General features: G+C 44.2%; 1 protein-coding gene and 1 long non-coding RNA gene across 2 annotated transcripts in view; one reads left to right on the top strand and one right to left on the bottom strand.

Moving 5' to 3' along the window:
• Positions 1-577: 577 nt before the first annotated feature.
• znf704 (zinc finger protein 704) overlaps positions 578-15266 on the top strand; it is a 25517-nt gene continuing 10828 nt past the window's right edge. The window contains exons 1-2 of the mRNA XM_019890312.1: positions 578-1846; positions 5325-5497. Of these exons, the coding sequence (XP_019745871.1) occupies positions 1580-1846; positions 5325-5497 (440 nt within the window). The 5' untranslated portion in view covers positions 578-1579. The remainder of the gene's footprint in view (positions 1847-5324; positions 5498-15266) is intronic.
• LOC109528045 (uncharacterized) overlaps positions 14619-15266 on the bottom strand; it is a 17726-nt gene continuing 17078 nt past the window's right edge. Inside the window, exon 3 of the long non-coding RNA XR_002170628.1 lies at positions 14619-14641. This is a non-coding gene — a long non-coding RNA (uncharacterized LOC109528045). The remainder of the gene's footprint in view (positions 14642-15266) is intronic.

Below are 15266 nucleotides of genomic sequence, written 5' to 3'. Positions count from 1 at the left end.
CCAAAAGGGTCCCCGCCGCTGCGCCCTCCCCACTCTAATGATCCCATTTGTCGGCCTTACAAGCATCCGACATTTCGCCGCTGTCCATCGCACATTCTGCTGTGGCAGTTAGCGACACATCTGTCACTAGCCGCTCCACGCCATAAATATTTGATGACAACAGGCCGCCTGCTATGGAAATTTATCCACATTACATGTTAAGAAAAAGTGGGGTGGGTTTTCTTTCATTCTTGCACTTGTCATCAATGTGGATATTTGTTACAGCCACAACGCTAAAGCTCGTTAGGGGGGAATTAGCAGGTCGTTAACATTCCGATTGGAAATGGGAGAAGAGAAAGTTGGAAAATATTACGGTTTAAAATCAGTATTGAGGTTTAAAATCAATATATATTCCCGTTTCTGAACACAGCAGATGCATCACTTTCACCAACTTTTTGACACCAATTACTACTTGCCTATTTAGCGAGGGCTTTAGTGCCATATTGTGGCATTTTAGGAGATAGAGAAATGGTCAAAAACAAAAAGACTCATAGACGATCGGAAAAACGAGAATATGTGAACAAGGGTTTCACTTTATGTTGTAAAGAAATGTATCTTGGTAGACTGAAAAGCACATGAAATGTCTACTTGGTTTATATTCACAAAAACAAGAGCCTGTCGGGGTTTTTTTGTCCTCCAATCTCGAGCCTATTAAGTGGTAATTTGGTAAATCCCGTGACACATAAAAAGTAGGCTACACGTCTGCAAACTGGGTTAAAGCATAAAGTGTATCTGTCTTCTCCATTTCCCCCCTTTCCTCCCTCGCTTCCTCTCCTTCCTTGCGTAATTGTTTTGAATGGAGCGGACCCGACAGAAGGCGAGAAAGAGAGCTAGCAGGAGGAAGGAAGCGCAGGAGCGGTGAGCGGGTGGGGGCTTGTGGAGGCGTGTGCTCCGCCGGCCAATGGCGGAGCGTCTCGACGGCGGGACCGCACATGTTTACGTGCAGCATTCCGCCGGTTGAGGCTTGAGCCGAGTCCGTACTGGAGCATTCCGCAACTGGACGCGGATCCCTTGAAAGCGCGTGTTTTCAACTAATTTAACTTACGGCGGGTGCACGACAGCGAATAGCGTCGAGTAGAAAGGTTTAAACGCGACAATTGAAGCGAAGTCGTCGACGAGAAGAAGCTTGGTCGACCGGCTTGACGCCATTTTGCTCCATCGTGTAAACGTAACATGGCGGCTAGGCCAGCTCCGCGTTTTCTGGCCGACTTCTCTCCCAGCTAGCGAGGCAGGCAGCGAAAACAAACAGGTCGAAGAAACGAAAAAAAACAGAAGCAGGAGCAAGATTGGCAGCGGGTTTTGGACGTGGAGAGAATTGTTTGTCTTGTCTTCACCGCGGAAGTCGGCGAGGACGACGACGGCGTCCGTTCGAGTGTCGAGCTCAACGAGTATGTTCCCCCTTCCGGACGTTTTGTCAGGGCACCCGCTGCTGCCGCCCCTTGACGTTGTTTACCAGTCCGACAGCTTCATGCTGTAAAAATAAATAAAGAAAAATCCCTCCCCTTCCTCCGGTAAATTCGCTTTGGACACCCGCGTAGAGATGCACACCCGACGCCTGGTGAAGCGCTCCGTCCTCGGCAGCCGAGTGTACGCGCCGAGCCCGACCGGCGACGGCGCTCCGGTGACCGGAGTGGTCCAGGCTGTCAAGCAGGAGAGCGGCGGGGACGCGGGGGCCCGGCGTGGCGGAAACACCAGCAGCGTCTACACCGTGCTCCTGCCGGACGGCAGCCTGAAGGAGTTCGCGGAGGACGAGATAGCCGCTGCCGGCTTGAACCACGCGAAGGGGACGCTCAAGCCCAGCTTGAAGGTACGTGAAACGAAGGGGGGACGGTCGAGGGTGTTGTGGCCGTTTTCGGGGCTTCCTCCGCGGGACGCCTTGACTTTCAGTGCCCGGGGCGTGATTAACGACGGCGAGTAAACAGGACGAGCAAAAAAGACGTGCTGTCATGACATTTTGGAGACATTCTGCAATGTGGCACAAAGGGCTCCACTGCGGGGCCTGCGCCGTGTTCTTGTGCTCTCGTGGGCGGCTGGGCAGAAGCAAGCAAACGACAACAGCCATTTGACTCCTGGTGTCCTGCACTTTAACAAATTTTCTTCACATTGGCAATCAGTTATTCAGTTTCGAGCATCCAATATAGCGTCAGATGGCGACGAGTTGTTTTTGTCACGTGGCGTGATGTAATCAATACACAACAGGACGTTTTAAGCTTGTCTTTCTTATATTTGTAAAAATTTTCGTGGGTATTGCAATCGATCGTTCGATGTCAGTCATCCCATTTGATAGAAAATCGCACGCGTTTTGCAGTCTAACCATAATTGCATGTGCTCTTTCTTTTTGTCGCATGGTGGCATGATGCAAACTACTCAACACAGTAAATAATTGTCATTTGTCCTAATTATATTTTGACACATATTCATGAGCAGCGAAACAAACTGTTTGATTTCCTTCAACATAAAAATGGCACGCATTTTGTCTTATTACCATAGCTTGCTTTTGTTTTGTTGTTGCTTTTGCCAACCGGCATGATGAAAAAACGTAACGCAGCACAGGACATTCGAATCACGCCTTCTTCATATTTTGTCCTCTTACATCACGTTAGCTGTCTTCATTGTCATACAAATGTTAAAAAGGAGTAAGTACAACCAAAAACAAAATATGTTCTTTCAAGCATTTCATTTCACATCTGGCCATTCGTCGTTTTAAATAGTGGTTGGTTGTGTTTTGTTGCTGTTGTGTGTCACGTGGCACGATGACAACAATGCCCAAGACAGGCCAGTGCTATTTTAAGCCTGTTCTGTTTTCACTTGTCTAATGTCACATGTTACCATTCTTAATAGTTGTCCAGGTAAAAAAAAAAAAAAAAGAATTTTAGGTTCAACTTAAAGTAAAAGTACTCACCCAAAATGGACGTGCAACCACCACCACTTACAACAATTGGCCAAACAGGCCATGCATCCATTCATTGAAAAAAGCCAAAAAGTCCAAACAATTTTCAGGAGCAGTATGTCACTTCTTGCTAGGCAGCGTTTGAGGAGTCTTGATTGGAGTTGCCCCGGTGTAGGTGAACGCCGAAAACCGGACGGAAAAATATTTGAAATGTTTTAACCATAAAACAAATGTTAATAAGAAGTTCAAAAAATAAAGATCAGGTAAACTACTCACCCTTGAAGGAATTTAGCAATACTGACCCCTAGTGGTCACAAAGGATCACTTGTGGTGGCGTATGGATTGATTGATTGATTGATTGGCCTGTTCCTTAGGCCTTCAAATGATTTGCATGGCTTGATTTAAAAAGTAATAATAATAATTCATACCAGAGATAAATATGTACGCAATAAAACACCGTTTGGGTATTTACGGCAAATGTATACACAGTAAAATTACACAGAATGTGTGAATTTACAGCGAGCGTTAATTCGTGGAACCGCCCTCGTTTTTATGTTGTCGTAATTTAATGAATTCATTTCATTTCCTGTTCAGTGCTTGCCAATCACACTCCTTGCGAGGCTCACTGAGCTGAAGTCTCACCAATTTTTGGTACTATTGCGCAATTACGAGGCTTATTTTGACTTAAAACCTCAAATTGTTCAACTTTAGCCTCGCAGTGTTTACGTTTGTAACCTCAGGAAACTAAATAGCCCGTGTGGGCGTATGTGTGTGCGCGCACGTGCAAGCCCGTGTTTAGAGTGTCCACAAAGGGGGTTAGCAATGCACAATGGTCACAAGTGTCCCTCCGAGTTCGAAAACAAGCCGTAAAATGAGGAAGAGGCGTGTGTGTGTGTGTGTGTGTGTGTGTGTGTGTGTGTGTGTGTGTGTGTGTGTGTGTGTGTGTGTGTGTGTGTGTGTGTGCGCTTGCGTGCGTGTGTTGCTATTTCAAACATGGTGGGTTTTTGTTGTTTGTGAGGGTACGCCGCCGACCCCCTTGACGCAGCTGCACAGGCCAACAAAGCGGGCACCCCCAGGTCGGCAGCGGGTGGCATCCTCCGAGGAATCTGAGCGCTTGGCGACATGCCCGCGCTGCCGAACAAACGAAGGAGGGTGTGTGTGTGTGTGTGTGTGTGTGTGTGTGTGTGTGTGTGTGTGTGTGTGTGTGTTCATAGCCACTTGTTGGCAGTGTTTGTGATTTGGCACCATGCCAAAAGAGGCATCACTATTTGCATGGGGTGGTGGGCAAGTCTGGAATGGATGAGGCGGCTTTCATTGACAACAGCTAGTATTGCTTCCCACAACGCGTAGGATTTTTTTTTTCTTCTTAAAAACATGTTTTCATTTTGAGTTTTTCCTCTGCAAAATTACTCTTGGATTTTTAAACAAAGTAATGTTCTGAATATTACTACCGGTATATTGTACAAAGGTATATTGTTTGAAATATCAAATCACATTCACAGTTTGAATAATACCAAAAAAAAGAAAACAGTTGATTCAAATAAATCAATTTGAGCTTTCATGAAATACAATTGAAATTATAGTCAAGCTAGTTTTATCTTCTATGATTATGCTTTTTGTTTTTCATGTTGTTTATTTATTGGCAAAGAACCTGATGAATTTCCGTCTTACTTCATTTCCATGTTCAAAATAATTCCTCAAAAGAAAAAAAAAAAGAAGAACTAGAAGATTTAAAACAATTGTTTCACTAAAGTAATTCGCAAAGTGTGCAACAATTGCCTCAAGATGTACGCGGGCTCCCTCTTGAGGCATGTGAAAGAATCGCTGGATTCTGTGTTGAAACTGAATTGCCTTTCTTTCAATCCACGACAGCACATTTCACTCCGGTTCAGTTTTAGTTAACTTTTGAGTACAATACGTTTGCATTTAATCACGAGAATCTATTATTTTCATGTAGCTGTTTTTTTAACGTTATTTTTACCTGTAATACATTTGAATTGAATCCATTTTCAAGTCATCATTTTTTTTACGTTCTGATAGTGGAGTGCAGTGTTGATGTTCCAACTCTGCCTGTTGCATCTCCGCAAACATGATCCTTGACGATCGCTGAATCGCCTCATCAATTATTATTGCATATTTGTTTTTTTCTACCCAACTGTTTGTTTTTATGTGAGCAAGATGATTTGATTTACTCACCTTCACAAAACAGCACGTACTGTATACAGGCCATCATTTCAAATGCATGGCTCTGTCTCCGGTGAATCTAACGTGCCGGTGACATTTCATTGTGAGGCAGAGTCATTTCTGACTCTTCACCATTGAATGTGTCCAAGTCTCACGAGCACTTGAGAAGCATTTGATGCATCCAGTCCTAACCGTGTCTTCCCCCACTCAGAGCTCCATTAACGGAGGCCCAGAAGGGCAAAAGGCGGACGGCCCTGAGACGACGACGGCGGAGAGCGACCACCGCGAGACAAACGGCAAACGAATGGACCCCTGTCGGTCGGTGTCCCTGCTGGAACAGAAGCGCAAGGTTGTCTCCTCCAGCATCGACGTCCCCCACGCCAGGTAGACACTCATTTGGCTTTGCCCTCTCCCCCCCCCCCCCCCCCAAAAAGAAACAAAAGAAAATATCTCCCCACCACCTCTCAGGATAATTTGGGGCACGTGTGTCGGTGCCCCAAGTGCATTGGTTAACCATAATTACTTTTCTTAAAAGACTCAAATACATCTGCAAAGTAAAAATCCAGCTCTGAGAATTGCCTGCCAGCTTTATTTATTTATTTTTTGTGGGAACAAAGATACTTCCCGTCAGCCTTTCAGGGTAAGTGGGGGGCACTTGCGCAGGTGCCCCACAAAGATTGGAAAATTGCGGTTACATTTTTTAAAAGATCAAAATCCCAAGTAAAAACTAAACTATGCAGATAGCTTTATCATTGAGTTCAATGGATCCACTAGGGGCTAGCTTATGTTGCTAGTCTCGTTAGTTTAGCTTGCTAGCACCGCCCCTGGTAACTCAGGCCTCTTGCTGTTTGTATAACAAGCTAGCAGCATATTCCTATTGTACAGCTAATACAAGTAGGTTATTTGTGATTCCTGAAGGAATTGGATAGCGCGGGGCAGTTGTGCAGCCGCCCCTGATGCATCGTTTGCTTTGTGGACAACCCCGTTTTTCAGGATTAGTTTGGGTTTATCATCGCTACAAGTTCTTTCGCACTTCACAGGAAACTTGTGTAGGTCCCCAAGTGCAGTGCTTAACCATTACCTCTTAAAAAAAAATTCACACCCTAATAAAACGGAATGCAAATGGTCACATAATTTTATCCGGGGTTGGTTCCTGAAGAAAAAAAACAATTTTTTTTGTCAACTTCTTTGGCTAACCCGAGGGCACAAACACAGCTGTCACAGCAAGCACAATTTGTTAGCCATCATTACTTACCATAAATGTATCTCAAACCTCCCAAATTTTCTCATTGACTGTGTGTGTTTGTGTGCGTGTGTTTACGCAAGTTGACAGCGAGTGTGAGGTCTCACTGGGAGGGAGTTCAACAGAGCAAAGTTCAGCAAAGGTTTATGACATAGTTGTGTCACTGCCGTGTGACATCCACTTTCATCACCGTGTGCTCCGCGTGGCCACAGCCAGTTTTTGTGTGTTGAACGGATGATGTCATTGTAACGCCTCCAGTAAAGGCCGGGCCTCAAATAAACGCCGCGCTCCCATCAGTTGCCCGGTGTTTTGTCTCGAACCTTCATAGAAGCGTTCCGTCACTCCTTTGGCTATTGCTCACTCTCGCATGCGTCGTTAACTGCGGAGGCCATTTGCTAACCAAAACAGCAGACTCTATCAAAAGTACTTAAAAAAAATAAAAGTAAAAGTCTGGTGTCTTACCATATGTTAACTTCAGCGGCAATCACCAGAGCACACGGCTTCTTCGCGTCACAATGGCGTTTTAGGATCCACAATAATGGGCAGCAATTTGCCCCCACTTGACAAGTCATTATTTTTGAGACTGGCACTTAGAGCATAAATTCTAAAAGATCCCAATTGTAAAAATAAATGAATAAATAAATAAAATAGACTGCCTGAGCAGCGAATAGAACCCCAAGCGCGGCCATTATTGCCGTGAGATTAAAGAGCCTCGGATCTCCGTCCGTTGCCCATCTGCGACCACACACTCACATTTATCTATAATGGAGGCGAGTGGGTAAGGAGACGAAAGGGGGGTTGTTAACAAGGGAAAAAAAAAAGGTGACTGATGGAGGGGGAAAATGTCAGGGGATTTTGTTCCCCCCCCTTTTCATTTTTCACTACCGGCTCCCTGGAGAATCTTGACTTTGGGGTTGTTAATTGTACTCTCCAGAAAGTTTCTTGCTGGTGATTTAGTGAGAAAATGTCCGGCCCTCCGGCTAACTCGTTAGCTACGCGCTAGACATCCTGAATATCTCGCCTGCGCTGAAAAAAAAAAGACACGGGTGGAGGTTTGAGAAATGTAAGGCTTCAGGAGGTTATACAGTGAGCCTTTGAAGGTGACATCCAACTCCCAAACGCCCCCTTCGAAATATTTATATGAAAGTTGGTACGTGTGGCCGTGCGGAAAGTGGTCATTGTGGCACATTTCTGATTTGTTTCAGACACATTAATCAGCGTCTTTCTTTTTATTCATGCCTTCCAGCTTCTCACTCCAAAGCAAAGGGGCTCACTGTTTTCCCAACACGCAGGAAAGAGTCAATTGTAACCGGAGCTGAGCAGGGCTCGCCAGCGCTTTAGCCTTTTGACAAATGGTTTTGCGGCGACTAATTGCTAGAAAGGGGAAATGAAGTACAAGCTCCAGTTGTTCTGCTCCAAAACAAGATCCTCAAGAGTTGTTGGGAACGAATCAGAAATGTAGGATGAGCTGCGTCGTGCCTCTGTTCCACTTCACAGAAATTTGCGGGTCGACTTTTGGTACCTTTCACGCAGAACAGTAACATGGGAAAAAAAAGACAGCCTTGACCTTTCACGCAGAGTCTCGTGTGAAATTGTAACATCGGAGACGTAACAGTCGGCTGCAGCACCTCTGGTATGACCTCAAGCCTTCCATTCCATGTTTGTACCGTTCACGCAGAACCACGCGGCAAGGAAAATGCGCAACAAAAGCCAGCTGCAACCAGCATTTGCCAAAGAAAAGCGTTTTTCCCGTACCGATCGCTATCTCCAAGCGTCCGCGTTCTGAATGGATTAAAGGACAAGCTTGTCTCCCCCCACCCCGCAACTATTTTCTCCTTCGTTAACTTTTCCGACGTCCGATACAATCTGAGTGTGGCTAAAAATAACCAAAATGTGCTTTTCATTTATACGCCGCAAATGTTTGGAGTGTGCGTCCATACCAGGCGAGAGTTTTGTATCAACAACATTAGCATAACTTGCTGTAGCTAGCCTGCTTAGATTAGTATTCTGTTTTTATGGCGGTATTATTTTTTTAAGTTGCCAAACTGAACCATTTTAGGGATAAAGTGTGCCGGATTTTCAACCGCATGGCTTCATCCACTGCCTGCAACTTGAGTTTCCCGTCTACGATCATCTCGCGCAGCAGAAGAATCCCCATGTTAATTCTTGCGCAACCAGTGGAAAAGCTCTAAAATTAGAGCGTCATTATCTCATTGCAGTCAAGCGCCCTCTGCATTGTTGTATGATCATATTCCCACATTTCTGCCTTTAGCCTCGCCGTAACGACGAGTATTTAAAAAGAAATAATAAAAAATCAGACCTTTCTGCGTCGGGAAATAATCAAGGCGCCAGACAAAATCGGCCCTTGTGACGCAACGATGCGTGTGAAAGTTTTCCTCCAGGCAGTCTTTGTCGATGACTTCAATATTGTATCATTTGGCATCCTCCATCTTCACGGACCTCCGCCAGGGACAAGTGCCTCGCAGAAGGAAATTTAGATGACGGCTCCAAAGGAAGCGTTTTTTTGGTTCAGGGCTGGAAAACCACAACGGTCGTTAGCCACGCCACCAGATCGCTAGCCTGCGATCCCCTCGTTGAGGAGGAAGATTTATGGCCCCGCCGCGTCCAAAATAGTTGAGCGCGGACTATAAAGTCCAGAGCCAAAATGCTCAGGGTTATATTCGGTGAAACCCAAGCCTTCAAATATTTACTCGCGGAGAAATCTGGAGCGAGAGAGTCGTAAATCTGACTTTGTCGTAAACACATTTTCATGCCCCTTCCGATGAATGTTGCTATGAAAGTTTTTAATTAGATCGACATATGCATCCGTTATTAATCGATTCTGGTGCATTTTATAACCATCGGTCTAATTTTCACAACCATACGGTGTACCGACAAAACACGGGCCTGTGCGAATTGGTGACAAAGTTCACCTGCAATGCTGCCGAAAAGGAGTCACTCGTTCAAGTCGATATGCAAATGGATGCTTTTAATTACGCGTGCTGAATGTCAGCGAGCATGGATTTGCCGACGCTTGGTTTGAGAGCCGTCGGTTGTGCGGGCAGCTGCAAATCTCTGCGTTAAAATTAATTTGCCGGCCCCCTCACACCCTGCCGTGTATGATACGAGGCTCTAATTGGGACAATTTCACGATTTTGAGGATCGTAACGGGTCGGTTTTAACTGCAAAAAAAAAAAAAAGTGTCCTTGTGGCGCCGAGGCTGTAAAAAAAAAAAAACATGGCGCTGGTTCTTAGGAGCCAAGTTGACCAGGTCTTTTCTTGCCTGCATTGTCGCATCCTGTTGGCAGCGGCGGCATGAATCAATCCAAGAGAAGAACATCACCGATATGCTAATTTGCCCTACTTGTGTCTGTGAGTGAGGCTGCCCGTGTAATCATTGCCTGCTCGCTATCTATAATGCATATCGCATCGGGCCTGCGTTGACGCGATACCGGTTCCCCTCGCGCTAATCCATAGTTGCGGGCTTTAATGGAGCGCCGACTCAAAGTGCTGCGCCCGGAGAATAGGCTCTAATTGATTCTATGGACAGGCGCACATCGACGGCGCAATCGGCGGCGTCTATAGTTCCACGAGGCGGGCCGAATTGACGGCTGCCACTGTCGCAATTTGCGGCCAAAACCAACGCACTAATGAGGCGCTGGACGTAGCGGCGGCCTTCCTTCATAAATCCGCAGAGAGGACTTTGACCTGACCTCAGCCAGAAAATTGATCAACTTGCCATATCGATAAGTTGCACAGTTACTTTACGCAATTTAGAGAGTGTTTGTTTAGGTCCGTTTGAACGAACATTTTAAGGGTATGCCACAGTTCAACAAGAATAAGAACACTTTTTAGGTTCTTCGAATCTGACAAAACGCTGTTTAGAGGACATGAATGGGGCTTAGTGAGCTAGCTTGCGCTCAGTGAACTAGCTTGCGCTCTTAAGAATCCCAGCGAAGTTACTGCGGTCTTTCCTGTGTTTCATTTGATTGTTTAATATTTATGGCCAGAAAGTGTTTTTTTTTTAAACATTATTATTTTTATTATTATTATTTCTTTCCTGCAACTGTGAGTTCACTACTGAATTAGTGAGTCCAATTGAAAAAAAAATTAACGACAAAATTGGGTTGTCGCAGCTGTGGTAACAGAATTTAGTTGGCAGGCTTTGTGATGTGCTCCCTAAAATGCAAAGTAACGCAGGATAATATTCCTCTTGCTTTTTTTTTTAAATCAATTTAATTCCCAACCCCCCTCCCCCACAAATCTGTTTGTTGAACTTGTACATTTCATTAGAATAGGGCGAGAGCGATCACGTGGAGCATCAGACTCTCCTTTTCATTTGCCGTCTGCTTCTCCAGATGCAACCAATGTCTTTTGGCGCACAAGGGGAGAAGGTAATGCGCTCGACTCGGCGACAACTCTGCCGTTTAATTTCACCTTAGTGAGCAATTGGGCGCGCGTCGATGCTTGATGCGTTTGCTGAAAGCGGAATTTCATCAAAGTTTGATAATCGGATTCCCATCCACGCCCCGTCGTTAATAACGCAGACGTTGAGTTAAAAAGCACGCAACAGATGTCCTGGTAAGCTATTAATTGAAAGTTTTCCATTTGTTGTTCTCCACATCAAATGAGCATCTGTTCTGCCTCTGATGTTACATAAATCTCGCCCGAAGAAAGACAAGAGAGAGAATCTCCTTTTTACGTGGCAATCCCGCAAGAGGCCGCCTTGGGTGTCTTTGGTGTTTTTTCCTCATGAGCAGGCAGCTGACCAGAACCGTAAATACACAAAAAAAAAAAAAAAAAGAGCTCAGGCAGGAATTTTAGAGGCTAATCTGTCATTTGCCAGGCTTGTGAGCTTGCTCCAGCACTTGGCCAGATGTAGTGTATAGCAACGTAACAAAGAAACAAAGTCCAACTTCTCGTCATGATGATGATGATGGAGAAACTTGATGAGCATGGATTACGTCTTAAGCTGAGTTTGTACAGTTCAGAATTTAACCAAAACTGTGAACAAGAAAAAGTCATTTGCAATCAGGAACTCAGTGCAACAGGCATCCAACCGATTGGCTTCAGTGTTTTTTTTTTTTTTACACTGTTAACTAGGTCTGCAACTATTGAATCTTTTCAGAATCGAGTATTCTATTAATTATTCCATTAATTAAAGCTGATTTTTCATGATGAACACACAATACAGTTGATGTGAGATTCGGTTATTATTTTGTCCACTTGCAGGTGCCATCCTCACGTCCGACTGGGATGTCCGTGACTTTGAATGTGTACGGTTTTAAAAGGCGGGGCCTCGTGACCGATATGGGTGTCAGCAAATGAGAGTGTGTGGTTGGCTGGTTGTTCATTTGCTAACCTTTGCTTGTCTTTTATGGACGCTTTCCTCCTGTGGGAAAATTATTCTTGCATTCGGCTGAGATTTTGCTTGGGCTATTTTTGTCATCGAACTATTTGACATCCTATTAGGCAATTAATCGTTGCATGCTTACCAAGCGCTTATTTTTACATCTACACTTTCGAAGTAAGGTAAAACTCCCATCATTTGGTTTTTACCAACAGTGTAATTTTTGTAAAATATTTTATATCATATCAGAAATCACACCGAGGGGTGTACTCATTTTTGTTGCCATTGTTGTATATATTCATGACTGCTTGCTGCGTCCTTTTGAAGGCACGGTCATACAAGCTCGACACTGACAACTTGGATCAAAATGTTGAATTCCTCAGAAAAAAAAATTACCCGTAGATTGAACAAAGGTTATACCCCGGCAACAATGGGACCTCAATGAGCGTATTATGTCTGTTTCCACGGCACCGCTAAATCAAATAATTGCTTTGACTCGGTGGCTAATAGCGCTTCCATCCCATTGTTGCTCATCTTATTGTTCGTTGCAGACATTGGTCATTAACCGCGCCGCTTTTACCTGCGACCAAAAGACAAACGCGTGGGGGAGGATCATTCCTGTTATCTTCGCGCTGAGCAAATTGCGGGGGCACCAAAGCCTCCCCGACGCTTCGCCTCGTATGAGGATAGAATGTTACAGTGAGCTCTGTTTATCGCCGGAGCAGCGGCTGACAGCAGAGAGTGTGCTCTAAGTGTGTTTTACAATTTTTTTTTTGTCCTCTCGGCGGTCAATAAGCATGGGGAAAACACAGCCGTGACTGTGGCTCTCCTTTCCCACCCGTAAGTGAAGTGTAAATACAGTTAAAACATTGACTGGTGAGTTTAATTTGTTTCTTGGTCATACTCATAACTCAAATCACTTGTATCTTAAATGAAATTTCCCCAGTAAAATGATTGGAAATGTCATTAATTTGTTCCAGACCCGCAAAAAAAAAACAAAAAAAATAAGATTTCTGAAGTGTTTTTAGTCATAACAAAGCACTATAATGGACTGTACTGTACAAAACATCTACAGTGAAACTCCTCTACAACGAAACCTACATGGACAAAAATACCATCTAGTGTGAAAAAATCTTAATGCATTAACACCATTCCCACTTTCCTGCCCCCCATACAATGAAAAAAACCCTTGTTGCGTTATACGAAATCTTTTTCTTTGCCTCGCGACGAGATTCACTACAGCGAAGTGTAATCCAACAGCAACCTCTACTGCTTCATTCGGAAACGGCAACAGCAACCACCACACTGGTTTACACATGCGCAGTAGCCCAAGAAGTATTTGGTATTGTTAGTTTCAGACGCAGCAAGAACGTTGCATTGCTAAAATGGCTACAAAACGGACCTTTGGATGTCAAGCAGCTAAGACAAGAAGAGCTCTGACGCAGGAAGAGAGGGTAAAAGTGATCAAAATGAAAGACAGAGGAAACAAAATAAAAGACATCACCCAAGAAATTGATGGAACCGAAAGTGAATGCTGATCGTAAATTTCACAATTTCTTTCCCTTTTTTTTCTTTCTACACTGACTATATGAAGTGTGAAATAAGTGTATGCTCATACTTATGCACTATTGGAAGAAAAATAGAGTACACATACGTTTGTGTGCGTGCGTGTGTGTGTGCGTGTGTGTGTGTGTGTGTGTGTGTGTGTGTGTGTGTGTGTGTGTGTGTGTGTGTGTGTGTGTGTGTGTGTGTGTGTGTGTGCACGCGCGCGCGTGCGTGCGTGCGTGTGTGTTTACATCTGAGATCAAATTTGCTACAGTGAAAAACCCCCTTTTGTGAAAAATTTCTTGCTGCAAACATGATTTCGTTGAAGAGGAGTTTCACTGTAGTAGCATAATAAACTTGAATGTAATTTTTTTTTTCCCCCTTACTTGCTCCATTTTTAGTCTTTGACTTTAAGTGAACTTAATATGAACTGTTTTTTTTTGTTTTTGTTTTTTTGGCCACAATTTCCTCATTTTCAGCAGCTTCTCTTTTCATGGACAGGTTAGTTAGCAACTTTGAATTTATTTTAACACATTTGGCTGGCTTTAGAACCTTTTTTTCCCCCCGCTCCTTCTGCTTTAGTACTACTCCATACCCAGTCCACACGTACACCACCCCCCCCCTTCCCATTTTTTCATGATTTTAAGGACTCCTTTCAAAAGAAGGAAATCTGGTGAAACCTGCACCCAAAAAATGGAAACACAACAAGCTAACCATCTGAACTGATTGTGGCCAGATGTTGGGAAATTCACTGCCACCATCTGTTGGTGGAGGTTCAGTAGCTCACTTTTAAGTCACTTTTTTTTTTTCTCACAACGGAAAGTGAAAAACTGACCAAGTCGTATTTTGTAACTCTGAAAATCTTGGAAGTTGTATCACTCTGGGGGAAAAAAAAAAGATGAAATGGCGAACACTGTAGCGTTACACTTCCACACTTCTCGCCCCATCGTCATTCAGACTCCCTCATAGCCGATACGGACTTGCGGTCACCTAATCAGCCGCCGCCGTGATTGTTTTTGTTTTGATTCAGGCTGCGCTCGTTGAACTTGACTCCAATTGGATGAGGACACTGCCTGTGCAGAGTCGTCTCTGGGGTTTGGATCGGGCGGTGATGTGATGTCCTGCCAAAGCCGAGGGCTCGCATCCCAACTTTTGTGTGACTTTGTGTGCGTGTGCTGGCTCTTACAGGCCGCAGGCCCAAAATGGATGTGTTTACCATCACCGGCTCCCTCTCGGCCCGTCAAAGAGGCCTCTGTTTTCGTTCGAGAAACGGAACACCGCCGTTAGTGGTTAGCATCGGAGATCCATTAATTTCTCTCTCTCTCTCTCTCTCTCTCTCTCTCTCTCTCTCTCTCTCTCTCTCTCTCTCTTTCTCTCTCTCTCTCTCTCTCTTGACTTTATGACCAGAGCTCCATGTGATGTAATCAACACTAATGCAGTAGTTAAGTCACAATTATGGTAGATATTTGTATGAAAAAGCACTTCGAGTCTGCTAAAAATAAATAAATAAATAAATAAAAATAAATAAAAAATTAAATGCAAAACAGTGAGCGTGCTTTCTTCTTCTTAGTAGTCAGTTACCCACTGTTACAATAAAATGTGAAAACAACAAAACACCCAGTTGTTTTGGACGGGGAGTCAAACAGAAAATTCGAGATTTTTACGTCTGGGATTACAACCGAAAACCGTTTTTTGACCAAACTGAGCAAACCCGAATACGTCACTTGATTCCTCTCGGCTTCCTTACACGAGGAGGTGACGCTTCCTCGTGTACCGTTCTTTGTGAGCAGACGTGTTTGTTGTGATTTATGCAAATCTGACTGCTTTTGTTATTTCTGCATCATGTAGTAGCCCCTAATCATGGGCTAATAAAATAGTTTCGGATTTTGAACAAATCGCTTTTTGAACAGCCTACGGTCGAAAACCGAAGTATGACTTTGTGTGTGTGTGTGTGTGTATGTGTGTGTGTGTGTGTGTGTATATGTGTGTGTGTGTATATGTGTGTGTGTGTATAT

This window comes from Hippocampus comes, unplaced genomic scaffold (genome assembly GCF_001891065.2).
Source record: "Hippocampus comes isolate QL1 unplaced genomic scaffold, H_comes_QL1_v1.1 scaffold71, whole genome shotgun sequence".
In the NCBI taxonomy this organism is placed as follows: domain Eukaryota; kingdom Metazoa; phylum Chordata; class Actinopteri; order Syngnathiformes; family Syngnathidae; genus Hippocampus; species Hippocampus comes.
The sequence above is the reverse complement of the archived record's forward strand: the minus strand, read 5'-3'. Positions and strand labels throughout refer to the sequence as shown.